This window comes from Podarcis liolepis, assembly GCF_965112155.1.
Source record: "Podarcis liolepis genome assembly, chromosome: 6".
Lineage (NCBI taxonomy): Eukaryota > Metazoa > Chordata > Lepidosauria > Squamata > Lacertidae > Podarcis > Podarcis liolepis.
The window spans coordinates 26736300-26756683 of NC_139559.1; the positions used below are offsets into that span (position 1 = coordinate 26736300).

The 20384-nt window shown below is 40.4% G+C and overlaps 1 protein-coding gene across 17 annotated transcripts in view; it reads left to right on the forward strand.

The window, feature by feature from the left end:
* Window positions 1–20384, forward strand: part of PTPRT (protein tyrosine phosphatase receptor type T) — a 592781-nt gene that overhangs the window by 419507 nt on the left and 152890 nt on the right. For all 17 annotated transcript variants that reach the window (XM_083507878.1, XM_083507892.1, XM_083507888.1 and 14 more), the window contains exons 8-9: window positions 2427–2723; window positions 3029–3138. In XM_083507878.1, the coding sequence (XP_083364004.1) occupies window positions 2427–2723; window positions 3029–3138 (407 nt within the window). The remainder of the gene's footprint in view (window positions 1–2426; window positions 2724–3028; window positions 3139–20384) is intronic.

Sequence of the window (20384 nt, forward strand, 5' to 3'; positions counted from 1 at the left end):
AGACCCTTCCTGTGATGATTTAAGCTGGTCACAAGCCAGCTCTCTCAGGAAGAACTGGGTGGCAAGAGTTGCCCTGACTTTCTAACCTAGATGTTGCCACTGGATATGATTTGGGGATGAAGAGTGCTTCTGGGAAGGGACTGCTCCTCTGAAGTGTAACACAGTGACAAACTACCATGAACACTGGCGTGTACTGGAATTTGCTTTCTCCTCTTCTCTCCCATTCCTTTTTCCTCATGTGCCAAGGATCTTTAGATTGTGAGCCTGAGGAACAGGTGCATCAAATTTTGTAAGCTGCTTTAAGAGCCTTTCAAGAACAACACACACTTTAATGTTCAAAAAGTTAAGATATGCACAATGGGCTGTTGGGGTCATATGGTGAAAGCTTGCATGCTTTCTTTCTAATAGAAGACAGAAACAACAGGTAATGCAGTTCAAAGCATGTTACAAATAAGCCACTTATAATTAGAATTAGAAGAGGAGAGCACAAAATATGGTCTGAAGCTCAACATCAAAAAAAACGAAGATCATGGCCACTGGTCCCATCACCTCCTGGCAAATAGAAGGGGAAGAAATGGAGGCAGTGAGAGATTTTACTTTCTTGGGCTCCATGATCACTGCAGATGGTGACAGCAGTCACGAAATTAAAAGTCACCTGCTTCTTGGGAGAAAAGCAATGACAAACCTAGACAGCATCTTAAAAAGCAGAGACATCACATTGCCGACAAAGGTCTGCATAGCTCAAGCTATGGTTTTCCCAGTAGTGACGTATGGAAGTGAGAGCTGGACCATAAAGAAGGCTGATTGCCGAAGAATTGATGCTTTGGAATTATGGTGCTGGAGGAGACTCTTGAGAGTCCCATGGACTGCAAGAAGATCAAACCTCTCCATTCTGAAGGAAATCAGCCCTGAGTGCTCACTGGAAGGACAGATCGTGAAGCTGAGGCTCCAATACTTTATCCGCCTCATGAGAAGAGAAGACTCCCTGGAAAAGACCCTGATGCTGGGAAAGATTGAGGGCACAAGGAGAAGGGGATGACAGAGGACGAGATGGTTGGACAGTGTTCTCGAAGCTACCAACATGAGTTTGACCAAACTGCAGGAGGCAGTGGAAGACAGGAGTGCCTGGCGTGCTCTGGTCCATGGGGTCACGAAGAGTCGGACACGACTAAACGACTAAACAACAACATATTTAGAGGGAGCAAGAGAATGGGGCCCTAAGTTATAGCTTGTTTAGCTTATACGTAAATCCGACACTATTTGGGCTGAATGTGTGTTGGCTCTTCTACAGATCTCACATCCAGTGATGGCAGTCAGTCATGTAGCAAATCCAGTGGAGATAATCCTTAAGACACACACATAAACAGCATTTATCTTCTGCACGGGGCTTCAGCTGCTACAAAGCAAGCTCCATTTGTTGATCTTATGAAAGGAATCCCATATATTGTTGGCTTTCTGTTCACCACATGAACATGCATTGTGGCTTGGATGCATAATGAGGTAGCAAATCTGAGTAAATTATGACCAGGTTACATTTTGCAGAGGTCACAGAAAGCCAAAGAGAATGCAATTTTGTCTCCTTGTAATTACTTTTCTCTTCTAAATTACCTCCATACAAGAACGGTGGCTGAAAAGCACCAGGACATCTATTTAAATGAGTTCAGTAGCCCTCTTAGTGTACACCAAACATTCTTAATGCATGTTAGTGCTGGAAGAAAACTATTTACCTAATCCAAACAACAAGATGTTATAAGGACTGAAGAAGATTCACTGTGCTAATATGTCTGCAGATGGTATGTCTGCATAGGCTTCATGGAATGAGTCAAGCAACACATTACATGGTCATTGTCATTTGTTCAAAGCATTTTGCACACACTGTTGTAGAGACCATAGGAGTGTTGTGAAGTTAAAAATACATTTCTGGTATTAAAAGTTTTCTGCATCTTCATACTAGTTATATTAGTTACTGGTCATGGTGCAGGTATGAAATTTTGCTTTATGCTAGTGTTCTTTTATTACGCATTGTTTGCTTTTCATTATTTTGTACACTGCTTCGAGATTTTTGTACCTTAAACTGTTTTATAATATGAATTCATGATTCCCCTGAGAGTACCCAAGGCATTTTGAATCCTGATGAAGAAATTCAAATGGCAACTTCTGTGGTATGAAAATATAATAAGTGACATTATTGACCATTCATTGACCCAGACAATCCCATCCTATAAGTTCTTCAGCTTTTCTTCCCTATGATTAATTGCCTCTCTGACCAAAATAACTGAGTTTTTCATCAAGTACTTAAATAGAACAACTATTATTTATTTAAGTAACCTTAACGTATTTCTACCAGCAAACTTAACATATGAGGAAAGAGAAAGGTGTACCTGTTGGATGCCTACTTACCTAAAGACCATGTGCTTGCTCCACAGATCCTGTACACGGTCCACAGAATGTGGAGGTTGTTGACATCCGATCTCGGCAGCTGACCTTGCAGTGGGAGCCCTTCGGATATGCTGTGACTCGTTGCCACAGCTATAACCTGACAGTCCATTACCAGTATGTGTTCAACCAGCAGAAATATGAGGCGGAGGAACTAATTCAGACGTCATCACACTATACTTTGCGGGGATTGCGGCCATTCATGACTATCCGACTGAGGTTGGCTCTTTCAAACCCAGAGGGCAAGATGGAGAGTGAAGAGCTGCTAGTTCAAACTGAGGAGGATGGTAAGGAAAAAAGAAAGCGCTAATGACTTAAAATGTTGAAGTAGTTGAAAACACAAGTTGTGATTATCAGTGTGTACACGTGCACACACATAGACAGCCACAAAATGCAAGGGAGGCAATAATAAAAATAATCAATAAAAATAAAAATAAAAATGTGTATCACAATCTTGTAACTAGCCCTGAATGCCCTATTTAAGTTGATGACCTGAGCATTTCTGAATACTCCTTTCTTGTGGGTGGAAATTTTAGAAGAAGAAGGTATAAGTATTGTAAACAATAACTGCTTTTTCTCATGTCCTTCCTAGTTCCTGGACCTGTTCCCCTTGAATCGATTCAGGGTGGACCTTTTGAAGAGAAGATCTACGTTCAGTGGAAGCCACCAAATGAGACTAATGGGATAATTACACTCTATGAGGTAAGGGGAATTGATTGTTAGATGATGCAAGATGTACTTCTACCTGTGGTGAATATGGTGTAGATGCCTTTCAGGTGTTGGCTGTGTGTCCCAAGGCCTGCATCTGGTGTTGGGAAGAAAAATCTATGAAAAATACTGCAGACCAAAACTCTGGAATAAAAGAGGCCTAGGCACTGCCTTATTTCCAGGTATAATTAGCACTACATGAGTAGTTTTACTGCATTGCATGTGCAAATGCATTTACACTTAAATCAGTGCGGCTGATATTGTCTCATGCCCACCAGTTGGTGGTCATCTTCTGATATAGGTTCATAGATAATGGCATCCACCTTGCACCTTCTCTGTGCAGTGTCTGGCGTTTGCTATATGACAATGTATTTGCTAATAACTGCTTGGAATCTTAGGGCCTGCAGACCGCATCTAGTCATTTTACTTCTCACTGTAATTCCTTTTGTTCTCTAGGGGAAAACAAATATCCTCTTTTCGTATGAGTTGAGTTGTTGGTAGAAATCCTTTCTGGGTTGGAAACAACCCACAGTCCTTACAATATGTACTCTTGGCCTGCATACAAATTTCCCTGAGCTTTTCTGTTAAGTGAAATAATAGTCTTTTGGGATCATTATCCACATCATAATGGATAACGGCCATAGCAGAGAACTGGGGGGGGGGGAGAGATGGGGTTGCCTGTGGGCAGGATATCATTATTACTTTAATTTTAATCCACTCTGAGAGTCCTGTGTGCTCAAGAGTGGGGTAATCATTACCAATATAAAATAGAGGAAGTGAAAAATCAGCAGTGTTGACAAGGTAGCCAAATGAAGTTCATGAACTCTTGTACAAAACTTAGGTCCTGAACTCTGTATGACGGCAGCAAGGGATTAAATGTGAATACTAAAATTCCATCTAGTTTCCTGCCTATAATTTTCTTGAAAGGCCCATTTGATGCACTGAAAGAAAATATTTTAAGGTAGAATACGATCTTGCCTGTTGCGTCTCATTTCAACCACTTCTATGACTGTAGCAATTCTACCGGTTGTCTGTGCTGTAAAAACAGATGGCAGAGGGCTGGCTGTTTGCAGCAAGGTTAATGTGCTGAGCCTCTCACATCTGGAAACATGATTTTCGAAAGTGGTTTGGGTCAAAGTAAGAAATTGAGTTGAATAGTTTCAGCTGAGTCTCTGGTGGATGTTTGCACATGTCACTAAAAGGCTTCCACAATTTGTTCTTCCTCGCAATGTCTGGGCAAAGGAAATCCTCAGCTACATGAGGCATTAGTGTTGAACATTGCAGCTGAGGCACATGGCAGATTGGTACACGGGAAATAGTTTGCAAATGAATTAAGACAATACTGTTTTGTTTCACTGTTTGGCATGACAGGTGTGTTGCAGATCCCAGAATGTGAAGGCAGATAATAAGCTGCACATTGAATCTTACCTCAGTGGAAACTGTTTTCTGGGAATTTGTATGATATTGTGAGTTACTATGAAAATAAAAGAGCAGCAGTTACAATGAAAAATATAACACCTTGTAATTTTTAAGAGACAGTTTGTCATTTACACTGCCTGCAGGTACAGAACACTGGAAGGATTTTCCCACTCCTGAAGTTACTTGTCCGACTGAACAGATATAGAGTGGGGATGATGCATCATAAAAATCACCTTGGTTGATTCCACATAAAAGTGTTTAATTGATAATGGTCATTATTTATTCATTCAGCTTGTTATAGAGCATCCAGATGAGATGGCTGAGAATGTGCACTGACCACAAAATTGGTTCAGGCTCTACTTCAGATCTGTTGGTCCACAGTGATTTGGATATTTTTTTCTGTGTGTGTGTGTGTACACACACACAATTTTAAAAATAAATCATGCAATTATGGCCAAATTAATAATAAATGAATGAACAAGAAACTTCCCACACTGCAAATAAATAAGTTAGAAAGAATCCACCACTAGGAAACAAGAAATTGATAATTAAAGCCATGTTGTGGCTGCAAGGGGAGGAAATCTGTGGTTTAACAACTGTGAATGTGTGGAGAGGAAATTCACCTCTTACTGGATTTCAGGTGGGGGAGCAAGGGACCTAGGTCATCATAAAACTCATCTCCCCTCCATTTCCCCCTTTGCTTTGCCCTTCAGTCCCAGGCATGACATTACTGATATCACCTATTTAAGGAGGCATTTCCTGTTTCCTGGCGGTCTCTTTAATTACTTCATTTTATTTCATTTTTAGGGTAATTTCATAGCTGCATAATTATGATTATAAATTGGTTTGGTGTTGTTTTTTTTAAAAAACGAGCAATTAAATAGTGCACTGTAGGGTCATGGTGGTGACCCTACAGTGTGCAGAGTTGTGTCCTTAATGAATGAGCATTTCTTTTCCCCTGGCACTTACACTTACCTAGAAGTAAATCCTACTGAAAACTACCTTCTAAATATATATGTTTAGGATAAAGCTGTATTGGGCAGGTTTTCATGTGGTGCAGAAGTGAAGTGGTCACTCTCGTGAAGTTCGTTCTTCATTTGACAACCAGGAGAGGCAAAATACATTAGAATGGAAGATTTGGAAGAGGGGAAGCTACTGCTGATATTTATCAAGAATCCTGTCATTTGGGGCAGGCAAGGGAACCCAGACTGAAATACCCCCAATATTTTAGCTTCTAGATGCTCGTGGTTATACAGTGCATGACCCACAAAAGCTGGTGGCTTGTTCTTTCCAGGACTGGTCCTTTCATTAGGCAGAATGATGCAGGCATCTATCATGATGGGTGCAGGTGGTTTGGGGGGGGGGGGCAGGTGTGTAGCACTCTCTGCTTCCTTGGTCATTTTTCTTGAGTCACTGACCATTTACCTTTGTTGGAACAGAGATATGTGTGCACTGTGCCTCTTAAGCCTGGGACAAGGATATCTAAGGAAGTGTCTCACCCACTTCTCAGATACAGAACTGCTGAAAATATCATACACCCCAGAGTTGCACTCTGCTTGTTTGTTTTTTGAGTTTGTATGGATGATTTTATTGGTTTTTTTTAAAAAAGAGTTTGTTGAGTGGATTTTATAATTTTTGGAACTTTTGTTTGTGTGTTCTGTTCTGTTTTTATTTTGTATACCACTCTGATGGTCTTATGTTGTCAAGCAGTCTATAAATTTGTATAATAATAATAATCTAACCTGCTGACTTCACATGCAGTGGAAGATGCTGTCTCATAACTGGTGTTGACATAAGATTCAGCTTTCAGGCTTTCAGTCTAGTTTGACTTCCGTAAATTGAGTGAGGACTACCTTCTCCTTTGCCTCAGGCAGTAAAATGTCTTGAGATAGCCTTGAGTCTTTCTGGCAAAAGTTGGAATGCTATGCTTACCTAGACAGGCTGCCACCATAACATCTGTCCTAGTGCTTCAAATACAAACTGTCTTGCCTAGCAGTTTTAGTTTGCAAATTATTATCTCCTTGCCATAATGTTGATTCATTCAGTCAATCAATAACAATGGCTGACCTTACAGACTCTATACATCCAGACACTGTATAGCTAAATAGAGCCATGAGTGCCCGAAGGGACCAAAAAGCCCATCAACGTAAACCCATCCTTCAAGGAGGTCATCATGTTAACAACCTGCAGATCTAAAAGCCTAACTATCTCCACACCCCTATGAAGACTTCTTACGATATAGGACACTGTTATGGCTAGCACATGCAGACCAACTGTGAGAAGGAAGTTGCCAGCATCAACCTCCAAGCCATATAACTTTAGTCAGATATGGGGAAGAAGCATTGGCCCACCAGATGTTAGTGAGCTACAACTCCCATCACCCCTGGCCATTGATCATGGTTGCTGGGGTTGATTGGAGTTGTAGTTCAGCAACATTTGGAGGGCCAAAGGTTCCTTGCACCTATCTTTAGTTCATAAATAACTACCTCAAAGTGTAAAACAGTTTATGCTTCCAATGTCCCCGATGAGCCTTTTATGACTCCCTTGCTGCAGTGTAGTGTATTCTTCACACAAACACTATTTGCAGTGTTTAATAAATCAAAACTACAGCCTTGCTGATTAAGAAAGAGGTTTTAAAATGTCAAGTTTCACTTTTCCCAGTGATTCATTGAATCCAGGCAGAAAGGGGTTATAACACACATCACACAGAATGCACCCCCTCAGAACGCAGACAGAATCTATTCCAAAGTGGCAGGTAGCTAACTATTCAAGGCAGGCAGGCAGATGATTGTGGATGTGATGACTAGAGGATGTTGCTCAGATGGAGACATGGGTTACAAGAAAAAAGAGAGATCACAGTTGCATTTTAAAATCAGTCAGGAAAGAAAACTGATAGGTGACAGAGCTAAAGAGAGACACTTGATGTAGCGATGTGGAATGATTGCAGGCATGCCTGCGCAAATGTTTAAACTATGAATCCGATAGGCAGTGTAACTTTTGCAAATAAATAAATGTTTAAAATGGAGCAGAATGGATACTTTTAAGTCTGATCCTTTAAGCATCTGCAGTAGTGGTGGGGCTAATGCAAAGACACAAGCCCTGAACCCCAGCATAGTGATGTATTAGGAAAGGGGTGTGTGGGTGTGTGGGTGTGGGTGTGGGTGTGGGTGTGTTGAGAAGCATTATATGGATGCTCCGTTAAGTTCATTTCCTATCTAGATGTGAATGGCAGACCTAATACAGTTCATTAAGGTTTCTCTATTCCTCTGAAAGCTTCTCCCTTATGAGTCAAACGTTCAAAATGCCCAAGAGGCATCACTCTGAATGATGTAGACTGCATGATGAGGGCACTCCTGCAGCATTAATGTCATTGTCCTGAATTTGTAAATACAAATATGTGGAACTTATTGAAGATGATGATGATATTTACCCTAACCATAAATTTGTAAGCCTCGTAGCCACAGCCGTCTGCATTTCTGTGCCGTGTGTGTGTTTGTGTGTATTATGGAGGGAAGTTTTGAAGAGGACACTGATTTTCACAGGTTTTCATGGTATCTTGAGCTGCGTTCTAAGAACTCGTGTTCTTGTGTGTGTTTTTTTTTTAAAAAAAAAACAACTAAATTTGAAATGCTTTTTTTTAAGTCACCGTGACAATCTGGAGCAATGCAAGCATTCTTCTGTCCATCTTTCCCAGAATACCTAGTTAGCGGAAGAGAAGGGGGAATGAAGGCAAGCGGGTGGGAGTGGAATTAGGGTAGCAATGACACAGTTGACAAAAAGGGGGTTGGGGGTCCAGTACTGGCAGTGGGATCCATAAATCAGGTTCTTCTTATGTTCTTAAGATGCTACATCAGGGGTAGAGGCATAGGTTGTGCCACAGCTGGTGTGACAGTAGATCATGCTGCCTGCATCCTCTTGTTAACCTTCACACATCCTTAAAATCCTGCAGTATCACTCAAATGTCATATGAGTGAAGCGAGCTATTCATATGTGACTTTCTCAGTTAATCTAATTGTGTCACACATTTCAAATTATGGTAATTTAAAGATACCACACATGGGGGGGGATGAATTAATTATTAAGAATCAATTAAGCCTTGGCACTATTTAAACACGGGGCGGGGTGGATATGTGCCTATCCTATATCTGAACTTAACCTTCTTTCTGATTTTCCTTCTTATTGCGTTCATAACAATTCTGCAATTGCAATTAGATGAATCTAGCAGAATGTCTAATGTTTTCAAGGGGAAAGAGTTGGGATTCATTTTAAAGCATTTCTGCTTTTATCTCAGTCAAAAGGAGTTTGTAGTTACTGGTATGTATTTTAGCTTGCATTTAAATGCAGGCTTCTGGAATACCTCTGGGATTCATACAAGCCAGAAAGGATCCCCATCTCCACTTTTGTCCTTCAGGCTAGATGGAATGTATACTAGATTTATTGCAGTTCCTTATTTATAAAAGATCCCCACCACCACCACCACCAGTAGAGAAGAAGAATTGGTTCTTAAGAGTTTATAATCTTCCCAAGAGGCAAATTTGGGGGAATATAAATAATGTTATTTTTAAAACAATACAACATCTCCAACTTTGCATTAGGACACCATCACTACTCTAAAATGGAACAAAGACTAGAAAGCATCATATTATTTCTTCAGTCAAACTGCCTTTACTTTGGCTCAATATTCTTCACCCCCAATTTAGCAAATAATGCACTTTTTAAAGGGAAAAAGAACTTATTTGGGTGTTGAGCAATTGGCTTAATTGTACTGGGGGCGGGCGGGAAGCAATAGTAATATCAAGGTGACATTCTTCATCGATATGGAGGGAAGGCAAAAGAAATCACAATGAAATGGATAGCTGGGCTCCACCAAAATGCAGTCCAGAATCCCACCAGCACTACCAAAGTGGTGGAAAATGGGTTTCTACAACAAAGCAATTATCTGATTGCTTCATTATTTGCCTTTCAACAATGTGGTGAACAATCCACATTCTACTGAGCAGAAAGGAAAACTGAGAATCCTCCCAGAGTAAAAAATAAATTCAAAAAATCACACTTCAAAGGTGTTTTTTTTAAAAAAGCCAGTCCAGGACACACATTCAGTGATGTGAAGATAACTCCTCAACAATTGAAATAAAAATCCCAGGCCTGTTTCTGTAAGCACCCAGCCATAACTATGGGGTGAGAAAGAGGAAAGGGGCTCTGTAGAGCAAATCCTAGAACAAACTCTGAGGAGCATCATAAGGGAATATGCCTGTCTTTACTTGGGAAATGGCTACCTTACGGGCTCCATAGGCAGAATCCATGGCGGCGGTTGTCATCGCTGAGGCGGGGGGTGACATTTGGCGCGCCGCCTGCCTGCGACTCCCAAGCCTCCCCCAGCTGTCAAAACAAAGCGGTACAGCACCCCCCCTTACCCTGAAGGCTTGGGGTAGGCTTGGGAGGTGCGGGCGGGTGGAGTGCCAAATGTCACTCCCCTCAGCGAAGGCATCTGGGGCAGCCCACCCCCACCGCACCCTCCTTCCTCTGCCCCTGAGTGGGGGGGGGGTGTTATATTCAACAGGAAAGTCACCTGACTTTGGAAAATCAGACAAAGCACCACCTTAAGGGCAAGGCACAGTGTGATGTCAGGCCTAGGTGCAGCAATCTGAGCCAATCAGACAGACACCAAGGTGACTTTGTTGTTGTTGTACACCCTTAATTTCTAACACACCTGAAACGTTGGCCCGTATTTAAGAGCATCTTTTGGTTTCGCTTTTTCTACATGCATTCCTGCAGTACTGTAAAACAATTTACAGATGAGGTATTCTCTGTGCTTTTCCAAGGAGCCTATTTTTTTTTTTTTTTTTAAAAAAAAAACTTATACAGTTCACAGGAAGCGCTGGCACAGCAAGTTGTATGTGTATTATAGCAAAATATTCTTAGCCCCAAGGACTGAGAGGGGTACAGTACAGGAGATTGAATAACCTCTAGATGCTTTAATCTTATCAAAGCAATTTCTATAGTTGTCATTTTATGTGCTATTAAACTGAACAATGCTGTTCTCCAATAAAGCCATTTGAAATAACAGCTCATTAAAATTGCTTCTCTAATATATAGCTTTCTAATTAATGTCAATGGGTTACAGAGCTTGGGAAGCAGAATTGACTATAATGTTTGGGAAGTAGGTAAAATAAAAAATAATATATATTTTATCACTAATGACCTTTTAGAAAACCTAATGAAATCCTTAATGGTCTGTATACATCACAGTAGAGCTCACGGTTGCTTTGTTATCCACTTCATTTTCCCACTTTACGTTTACGTTGCTCCATTTAGCTTTATTTATAGCCAATGAATAAAACACCATTTTCAGGGAAGCATGAGTAAGACAGCAAGAACCCAGAAAATACAGTGGATTGTGATCATAATACGCTGTGGTCCCAGTTTGGAGGGAAAGGGGGCAGTTAGCTATGAATGGGGGGGGGCACACCATACCTCCTTGTCTTTATTAGTATTGTTAGAAAAGTTGGGTGCCACCCCCCTCTCTACCAAGCTGCAGCTAGATTCCAAGGGGTTCCAGGCACTCACCCTGGGTCTATGGTCCTTTGCAGAATTCAGACACAGCAGAGACTGTCGTAGCTTTAAGAAATACAGTTTGTTCACCTATTTACGCCTTCAGTCTTTATGGAGGGAGTTGAGATCTTACAGCATGGTCATTTCAAGAGGGTCTTGTACCCCACAGCAGTGCAGCCCTGGATTCCAAGGCATGTCTCCCATCCAGCCTGCAGCCAGCCAGCCCAAGATGGATCCCAGTCTTCCTTACTTCCTTCTTCTTCCCAGCAACACTTGCTCAAGAATCTTTTCCTGCCACGTTACACCCAGTTACCTTGGCAACCTTCCAAACCCCCGATCTCTATTCCCACCTCAGGCAAGGGGGGAGGACAGTTCTTTTGCGTTGCCAATGGCCCTCAGTGGCCCTGTAGTGTTTCTTAATGGCCCTACCTTGACCGAGTCATTTTGCACAGGCTTGCCCAGAAATTCCTCTGCAGCTTGTTTTTCTCCCTTCACATCCCCAATAATCGAAATCCCACCATTTATAAATTTCTAGAATTTAGGGGGGGGCCTCCCAAATCTATAACACTGACCCCCCCATTTAGCAAAAGGGACAGCTTTACACAGCTGTGCAACAGAAAACAGAACAGCTGCTGGCAACGTTCAGGGCAATCCATCAAAGCAGATACAGTGGTACCTCGGGTTACATACGCTTCAGGTTTCAGACTCCACTAACCCAGAAATATTACCTTGGGTTAAGAACTTTGCTTCAGCATGAGAACAGAAATTGTGCAGCGGCGGCGCAGCAGCAGCAGGAGGCCCCATTAGCTAAAGTGGTGCTTCAGGTTAAGAACAGTTTCAGGTTAAGAACGGACCTCCAGAACGAATTAAGTACTTAACCTGAGGTACCACTGTACTTGGAATTACAGCTCTGTAATTACAGTTCCTCTCTAAGTGATCTCCAGCTTCTTGGATTCCTTCCTCCTGTGGTATCCTCTGGTCACCATTCTACACCCCAGTACGGCTTACTCAGTTACCCACACTTGGCAGCCAAGATGATGAGCTTCCATGGCATGTTTAAGCCAGAGATCTCCCACCCACTGTCTTGGACTCAATAGTTTTATTTTCAGAAAGTAAGCATGGGTTTAGGTTGCAAGCAGGTTAACACCTAGTGATTTTAATACTGTCACCATCCTGCCACATAGTCTCCTGATGTATGCCTAGCTGCAGTAAAATATAAAAATAAATAAATAAAAATAAATTGTCTAGTAGTACCTTAGATACCAACTAAGTTTGTTCTTGCTTATGTGTATCTGAAGAAGTGTGCATGCACACAAAAGCTTATACCAATAACAAACATAGTTGGTCTCTAAGGTGCTGCGTCAGACCAACATGGCTACCTGCCTGAATCTAGCTGCAGTAAATGGATCTTCTCCCCCAATCCATGAATTCCAAGAGTAGTATGAAAATTGTAGGTGGGTGGATACAGTCATGTACAGATTGCAATTGAAATAATGATATTTTGATTCTCCAAAAAAATCACCCCCCCCCCCAAGTTCATGTTTTGTCTAAAATTCAGTGTTATTCTTGATCAACCTTTAAATAAATTAGACCCCATACACAGCTTTGCCCCCGAGATACTTTGGTATAGTTGACTTTGTTCCTATTCTGTGTTGCCTATCATCCTTAGGCAACCAAATCTTAATATTACTGATATAATTAGATACCTCTGATCATATTACAATATGACATAATCATCCTGTTAAAATAATATGGAGATATCACATTTATCCAGTTAGCTGCTTAGATAAGAAGACACAATAATTTATTTGTACTTCACAAAATACAAGCTTTCTTTCAATTTAGTTGTCCATAATTTTTTATGTTATTGATGTGGACATCTCCTAATCCCTAGCTTTACCAAAGAAAACTATATTTATACTGTCCCTGTTATTTGATGTTAAAATAACTACTACTACACAGCTACTGTGTGTGTGGTGTTTTTTTTTGGGGGGGGGGGTAGGGAAATCACCAAGGAAATGTTTGCTCACTTGTTTCCCATGAAGATTAGACATCTTGGCTACTGCACCACAGCAGTGTTGGCAAGGGAATCAGCAAGCCCATTGCACTACTAATGCATGATGTTCTAACGACCTTGGCTAGGCAGAAATAATGAGGCATAGCCTTGGGCTATAAATCACACTGATTTGGGAACTGTAGGAACTCATTCTGTTTCGCCATCGGCAAAGGTCTGCTCTGCTGTCAGCAGAGTTTCTTAGACTCCTAGCTTCCTCTGTCATGGTAATCAAGTGCCAAGAAGATGGCTTATAAAAAGAGTTTTTAGGAAGCACCCAGTTACTTACTACTGGTTTAACTCACATAATCCCAGCAGCAATATGGCTGTGCCAAGAAGGAAGGTGTTGCTTCTCTTAGCTTATTTTGTTGAGAGGTTTTAAATAAAGAAAACATTATACACTTTTACAAAAAGCCTGCCTGGACCACAAAATCCCCTACAGCAAGTGTGTGTTATTTTATTGTCCACAATAAGTCATACTGATGAACTGCTATCTTTCCTTGTAAGCAAAAAATAAAAAAGCCTGGGGTTTGTTTGTTTTTCAAGTGGTTACTTTTCATTTAGCAGCTTGTGGTTTCTTTAAGGAACAATAAGGATAATGGGATAATGATAACAGTTTAAAATCTCTAGCAAGGAAAGTGTAAGGTGTTTTTTATGCTTTCAAAAGCATAACAGCATAGTTGGAAACCAATATTTTAGAGGCTTGAGAACCATTTTTTAACAGTGTCTAGTTAGCTGTAAATGTTTCTTGTGCCTGCAGAGGATATTGGGAGAAGTGAGGAGGCCAAGAAGGCTGCAAGTTTATTGTGTATACCCAGCCCAATGAAGCATCCATGTGTATTAGCCAGTGCCCCAGGAGTGTTTGCCTCCGCAACCCCTAGCAGGAATTAGAGGAGTGTAAAATAGAAAGTGAATGGCTTCCGGCAGAAGAAGACACTGCCTTATGTCATCTGCTATTATCATCCCTCTGGAGGTGTGGCTTATAGCCTTTCAGGCCATAAGTCTTTTCTGCAAAAACAAAAAACACACAAAATAAAAAAAATTCCTTCCAGTAGGACCTTAAAGACCAACTAAGTTAGTTCTTGGTATGAGCTTTCATGTGCATGCACACTTCTTCAGATACACATGAAAGCTCATACCAAGAACTAACTTAGTTGGTCTTTAAGGTGCTACTGGAAGGAATTTTTTTATTTTGACTATGGCAGACCAACACGGCTACCTATCTGTAAAAAACGCACACACCAAGATATCCAAAGAAGCTATGAAAATGTTTTCAATGAAATAGCCCACAAGCCGGTTCTAAATTAGATGTTACTTGACATCTGTGTGTAGTTCTCTGCCCTTTTTTTTAATCAAATAGAATCCAAAGGAAGCAGTGATCATGGGTGGAGGAATGATGGAGTCAGAGGCTGATTAACCCTTTATTATCTTGTTATTTTGACTCAAAATCACCACCCAATTTGGCTTTCTATTCAGGGGGCAAAAACCAAGTATCTTTTCCTAAACAAGTGGGGAGAAGCTTCAACAGGCGGTTTAATTGGAAGCAGCTGGCATGGTAGGGTGTGATGGGGCAGGATGGCAGTGAGCCCATTCCAGCATTGCCACACAGACTCGACCTTGCTGCCATCCTGCCCATAGCTGTCAACGTTTCCCTTTTTTTAAAGGGAAATTCCCTTATTCCGAATAGGATTCCTCGCAAGAAAAGAGAAAAGTTGACAGCTATGAATTCCTGCCACATCCCATCCAACAAAGCAGCAATGATGCTACTTTTGCAAAATCTGCAGAGCAGCACCACCAGCTGCTACTACATTTGAAATATTTCAAATGTGTGTTGCTTTTCTATAAGGCAGTATATACTCCTTTTAATGTAAATGAAAAGAATATAATAAACTATTTTTTAAAAAAAAACAGCTACATACTTTTGCATATCTTTCATTTTGTTTCATTTTTAATTGGTGCATTAAAAATTAATGGAGATATATTCCTTTTAAAAAAACAAAACAGATATACAACCATTAATATTTTTGAGTATTATAAAACTCAGGAAATTGACAACAAGTACATATCAAAAGGCTGTTGATCTGGTGTACGTCAACATAAAAATACATTGCTTTTCTGTGGAAGAGAAGAAACATCAATATAGAAAATGGGTGTAGGGTGTGTTAAAAATACTCTTATTAGAAGTACTATAGCTTGATTGAGATGGGGTCTAATGAGAAACTCAACAAAATATTATTGTTTTTACTTTCAGTTTATCTAGGAAATCCAGTGACTTTGTAGGGCATACATATAAAAGTGTGTGTGTGTGTGTGTGTGTGTGTGTGTGTGTGTGTGTGTGTTCGCGCACGCGCGCGCGCAATCAAAAAGTGCATTGCTATTCTCATTTCCTTTAGCTTCTGGCCTTAGAGATTTTGCATTTTAGCCAATGTAGAGCTGTTGTGCTCAGTACTGCATTTAACAACATACCACTCTCTGGCTTCACTGCTGCAAAACATTTTCGCTCCTAAAATTTATTGCTTATAAATATTGCCAGCAGCTAAACACATTGCAGTCTGCTGCAAGCCCATTCTGCCTTGGCCGTGCCTTGAAAAGTGCTTGTTTTTGTAATGAAAAGTTAAGATCCGATATGGCAGACCTCCTCACTAAGGTTGTGACTGTTTTGCTTGTCCAGTGTATGTCCCTGGATAAATATTTAGATGAAGGAATAGTGCCTTCCGTTTGACAGCATTTGTGCTATACACAAAAGGCCCTGGAGTTAACTCTTTTTGTTGCAACATGCCAGATACCTCTTACTGTGAATAATACGTTCAGTTTTATATCAACGTTGCAGTCTTAAATGAATCAGATCAGAAAATGAGGAATGGAACATAAATGAGTATTATTCTAACTCCCATTTTGGCTTACTGGAAGTGATCACGAGGCAGCAGAGGTTCCTTTCCACACAAAAGGGCATTTCCTTCATAGAGGCACCTGCTCTGCAAGTATGGAGTTAACAGTGACCGTTCTTTAGGCCTTCGGTAGTCAGTGTTATGTCTCCAAATGGGGAGGTAAAGCAAGAGAGAGAGACACTAGGACAGAGGCCTTCCTCTTCACCAGCTTAGAGTTGTGGTAACTCATTGCTTCCCTGCTGGGACCAAAGGATACTTAAAAAATAATAATAAGCAAACACAATTTGCTTTTGTTTTTTAATGTCCATTTAAAATGTCTCTTTAAATAATAAATAAAAGATTGCAGCTTTTATAGTAGCAGAAACAGGACATGGGATGAAAGTGAGTATGTTCATGCTTTAATTAATTTTGAAAATGTGTCACATCTAGGGAAAGTATATCTTTAAAATAATCTTTTTTATTAGACGTGTTTATGGAACCTGAATTGATGTCACGCTCAGGTTCGCAAACTATAAATGTTACATTCATGGTTTATGTTTATTTTAGTGTTGGCTTATTAGAATTATTCTCTGGAATTATTTGTAGTCATAGAATCATAGAATCATAGAATCATAGAGTTGGAATAGACCACAAGGGCCATCGAGTCCAACCCCCTGCCAAGCAGGAAACACCATCAGAGCACTCCTGACATATGGTTGTCAAGCCCTCTGCTTAAAGACCTCCAAAGAAGGAGACTCCACCACACTCCTTGGCAGCAAATTCCACTGTCGAACAGCTCTTACTGTCAGGAAGTTCTTCCTAATGTTTAGGTGGAATCTTCTTTCTTGTAGTTTGGCTCCATTGCTCGGAAACCATAAGGATATGTTTTAGTCTTAAAACTTCTACCTCTAAGTGGAGTAGCAATAAATGTATTGTAGGGTGTTAATAATATTTATTCAGGTATTTATTCAGGCCTTGGAACATATAACGTATCCTAACCATATGTATAAAATGGTCTAAAAGTGTAGTATGTAAGGTGTAAAACTATGTATTCAGAAATTCCTAAAATGTGCATAGTACCATGTCTTATGTTTGACTAATGTATTATACTTATCACTTTCTTGTTCTTGAAGCAGATGACTAGCTAAAGCTGAGAGAGGTAGTAATTTGTCCAGAAATGCCCATGAAGCTTCATGGCTGGGCGAGGATTATATCCTGTTGGTTCACATTCAGACTTAGCCCTGTAACCACTAGTCCTTGGTCTCTCAGCACAGATCAGAATTAGAGTGTATGATGTATAGGGCTTTCTCTGTGTCACTGGGGAGGGCTTTTCTTCTAGAAAAAATTGTGCTTGTACTCATCATAAAGTTGTTACAGTAAATGCCACACATTTAACCAGTGTTTTTCTTCTAGAAAAAAGATGTACCAATCAGTATCCCCAGAAGAAAAGCAGTGGCTATGTTCCTTGTGTGATGGCTTTCAACTAAGCCTTCCAATGTTTAGCAGTTGGTAAAATATTCCCATAACGTTTCAAGGCTCTAACTTTTCTACGTAGACCCCTTTTCCTGCATGAAATGAAAGAGTGTATCACAAACTGTGAGTTAGCCTTAGACAAGCAAAGTCTGAAGATAATCGGTAGGATCATAGCACTGATACATAATTTCTTGTGCATCTTTGCCATGCCAGGGTATTATTGTTAGGCGTAGGGTGATGTACATAATTTGTTTTCTTGATATAGAAGGAAAATGTGTTCATAGAGATTGAGTTAAGCTGAATGACTTGAATATTCCTCAACAGATTGGTTTGTATCAAATGCTGTCCCTCCAGTGACAGAAGGATCTGGGATCCAGGGGAGGCTGTCAGCAATGGAAGGATTCCACCCCCTTCCAGCACACTGAGCCATTTCCTGCATTGTTCCAAAGAGTCCCTCATCTCTTGGAGTAGGGTCTGAGACAGTGATAGGTGCTGCTGGGTGCAGAGAATGAATATGGGGAAATTCCTTCTCCATTCCTCTGACAGAAGCCCCCACTAGTTCAGGCAGTATTCATTCATCAGAGGAACATGGTTGGATGTTGTCAACTCCCTACTGAATGAAATATATCTCCTCCATACTAGGATCTACAGTACATTCCCTCACAATGGCCAGGAATGCAGGAAAAAAATTCTGCCACATTTCTTGCCACTTCTTACGAAGCCATTCAGAATATGTAGTACTTACTCATCCCAGTCATCAGTGATACATGTTTTAAATGCAATGCAGAATAATTTTTTAGTAGAAACTAATTACATGGCTAGTAATGTTCAAAGAAGACTTGAAGGTGCATCTTCGATATTGAAATACCAATAAATGCTGTTTCATATAATAACTTCTCCAGAAAGGAGACATTTCAATATCCAAGAAGCGAAAGTTGTTTTATCTTGTAAAATAAGAAGTTTGTATAGCAATCAAAACACACTCCAGCAACTCTTTGAAGCCCTATCATTCCTATTCCTACCAAGAAATGTCCTTTCATTGACATTTCCTTCTAGTTGCTTGCATTGTTTCCTCAATCTTTCAGCTTGAAAATGTAGCTGCAATAAAACAAAATGTCAGAGGAAAAAGCAACTACTGTATAAGTGATCTCTTATCCCAGTTCTGATTTATTTTTGTACAGTAAATTGCATGCTTTGCTGATATTAGGTCATCTTTTATTCTTGCGGACAAAGGCTATAGGATTTTTATCTGTGAACTATACTTTAGCACAGCTTTCCCAACCTGGTTTCTTCCAGGTGTTTTGGATTACAACTCCCATCAACCACTGCTAATATGGCTGTGGTGGCAGGGGCTGATTGGAATTATTTTATTTTTATTTAATACATTTGAACACCACTCTTCATCTGAAGATCACAGGGAGGATCACAACATAAAAACACAAAATACATACTAAAACAAAAACTGTAGTTCAAAGCATCTGAAGGGTGCCAAGCTAAGGAAGCCTGTGTATTGGTTTTGCAGTCAAAAATCAATTGAGGGTATTGCTATTGTGTATGTAATGGTCATGGTTTAGAATGGTGTAGGTTGTATACCCAAAGTGGTATTGCAAAGTAACAAGCCTGCCTGATATTTATGGACAGTTTCACATGGCCTTGCTTCAGTTTTGTATGTTCCTTTGACATGCATATTTTTGAACTTCAGGCACCAGGCAGCTTTTTGACTCTTGTTGCTCTGGGGCTAAACTCTTTCATTTATATCAGTATTTAACAGACAATATGCTGCTTATGTGAATGTGATATAGATACCTGCCTTTTCATGTATTATACACGTGCAAACTAAGATCTAGCCATATGTGTGTATCTGCTGCACTTGCTGCAAGGTAGCTGTCAATTTTATAACATGCAAGGCTGCCTTCTCTCCCCAGTGCTGAAATTAGATGTTTCCATATCAGAATCAAACAGCCACTGCCATACCATTTCTCAGCTCATATTTAAATGACGCACAGAGATGGAGGTTGAAGGCAGTATAATATTATTCCCTCTGGTGTCTGCCACTCAAAACAATTGCTTCATGTTCCTTCATGGTCACACCAGCCTAGTTCCGTCTGACATTGTCTCTATATCTTAAGCTTCTTTTCACAATTGCAATGCCTAGAAGAGAGTTGAGGAACCTCCCCACCCCAAGTCAAATTCAATCCAGGAAAAGTGGGAGCGGATGCCCATTGACCCAAAGTGGGTGTGGGAGAAACACCCAAAATGGATGTGTGGAAAACACACATACATCCCATTCTCTCTCTCTCTGCTGACACACAGACACCCTGAAGGGATTGGGCCATGGAGGAATCTCCCGACACTGACAGATTCCTTTGTTTAGTCTCCGTGTGCTGAAAAAATGGCTTCCTTTTCTCATTGTTTGGAGAGAATAAATAGCAGTGGATGGGATATGATGGGCGAAATCAGGTGGTCTAGATCTGGTGTATGGGCTGAAGGGTCAGAGAAAGTGGCATAATGCATCCTGAGCTAGAAGCCAAATGATATAATGTGTGGAGCTGATACTTAGCTGTAGTGTCTTTTGCGGAGGCCTCTAATAAATGAGATAAAAATTAGCAGTAGATTCAGGATAGAAAAAAGGACATAATTCAAATACAAAAGTCAGTGCTCCCTTGTATAGTCTAGAATACAGTAAGATACCATCCTACTTAATACATAATAAAATAATAATAATACTTATTGAAACTTTCTTATGCATCCTAGTTTCCAAACTAGGGCTTGGAACATGGTTCTTGTAGAGCTGTACTGTCAGACAACAGAGAGGAATGCAATTAGTAGTTGCCGCAATGGCTACTGCAGTTCTTCACAATACTTCGTGAACTTCC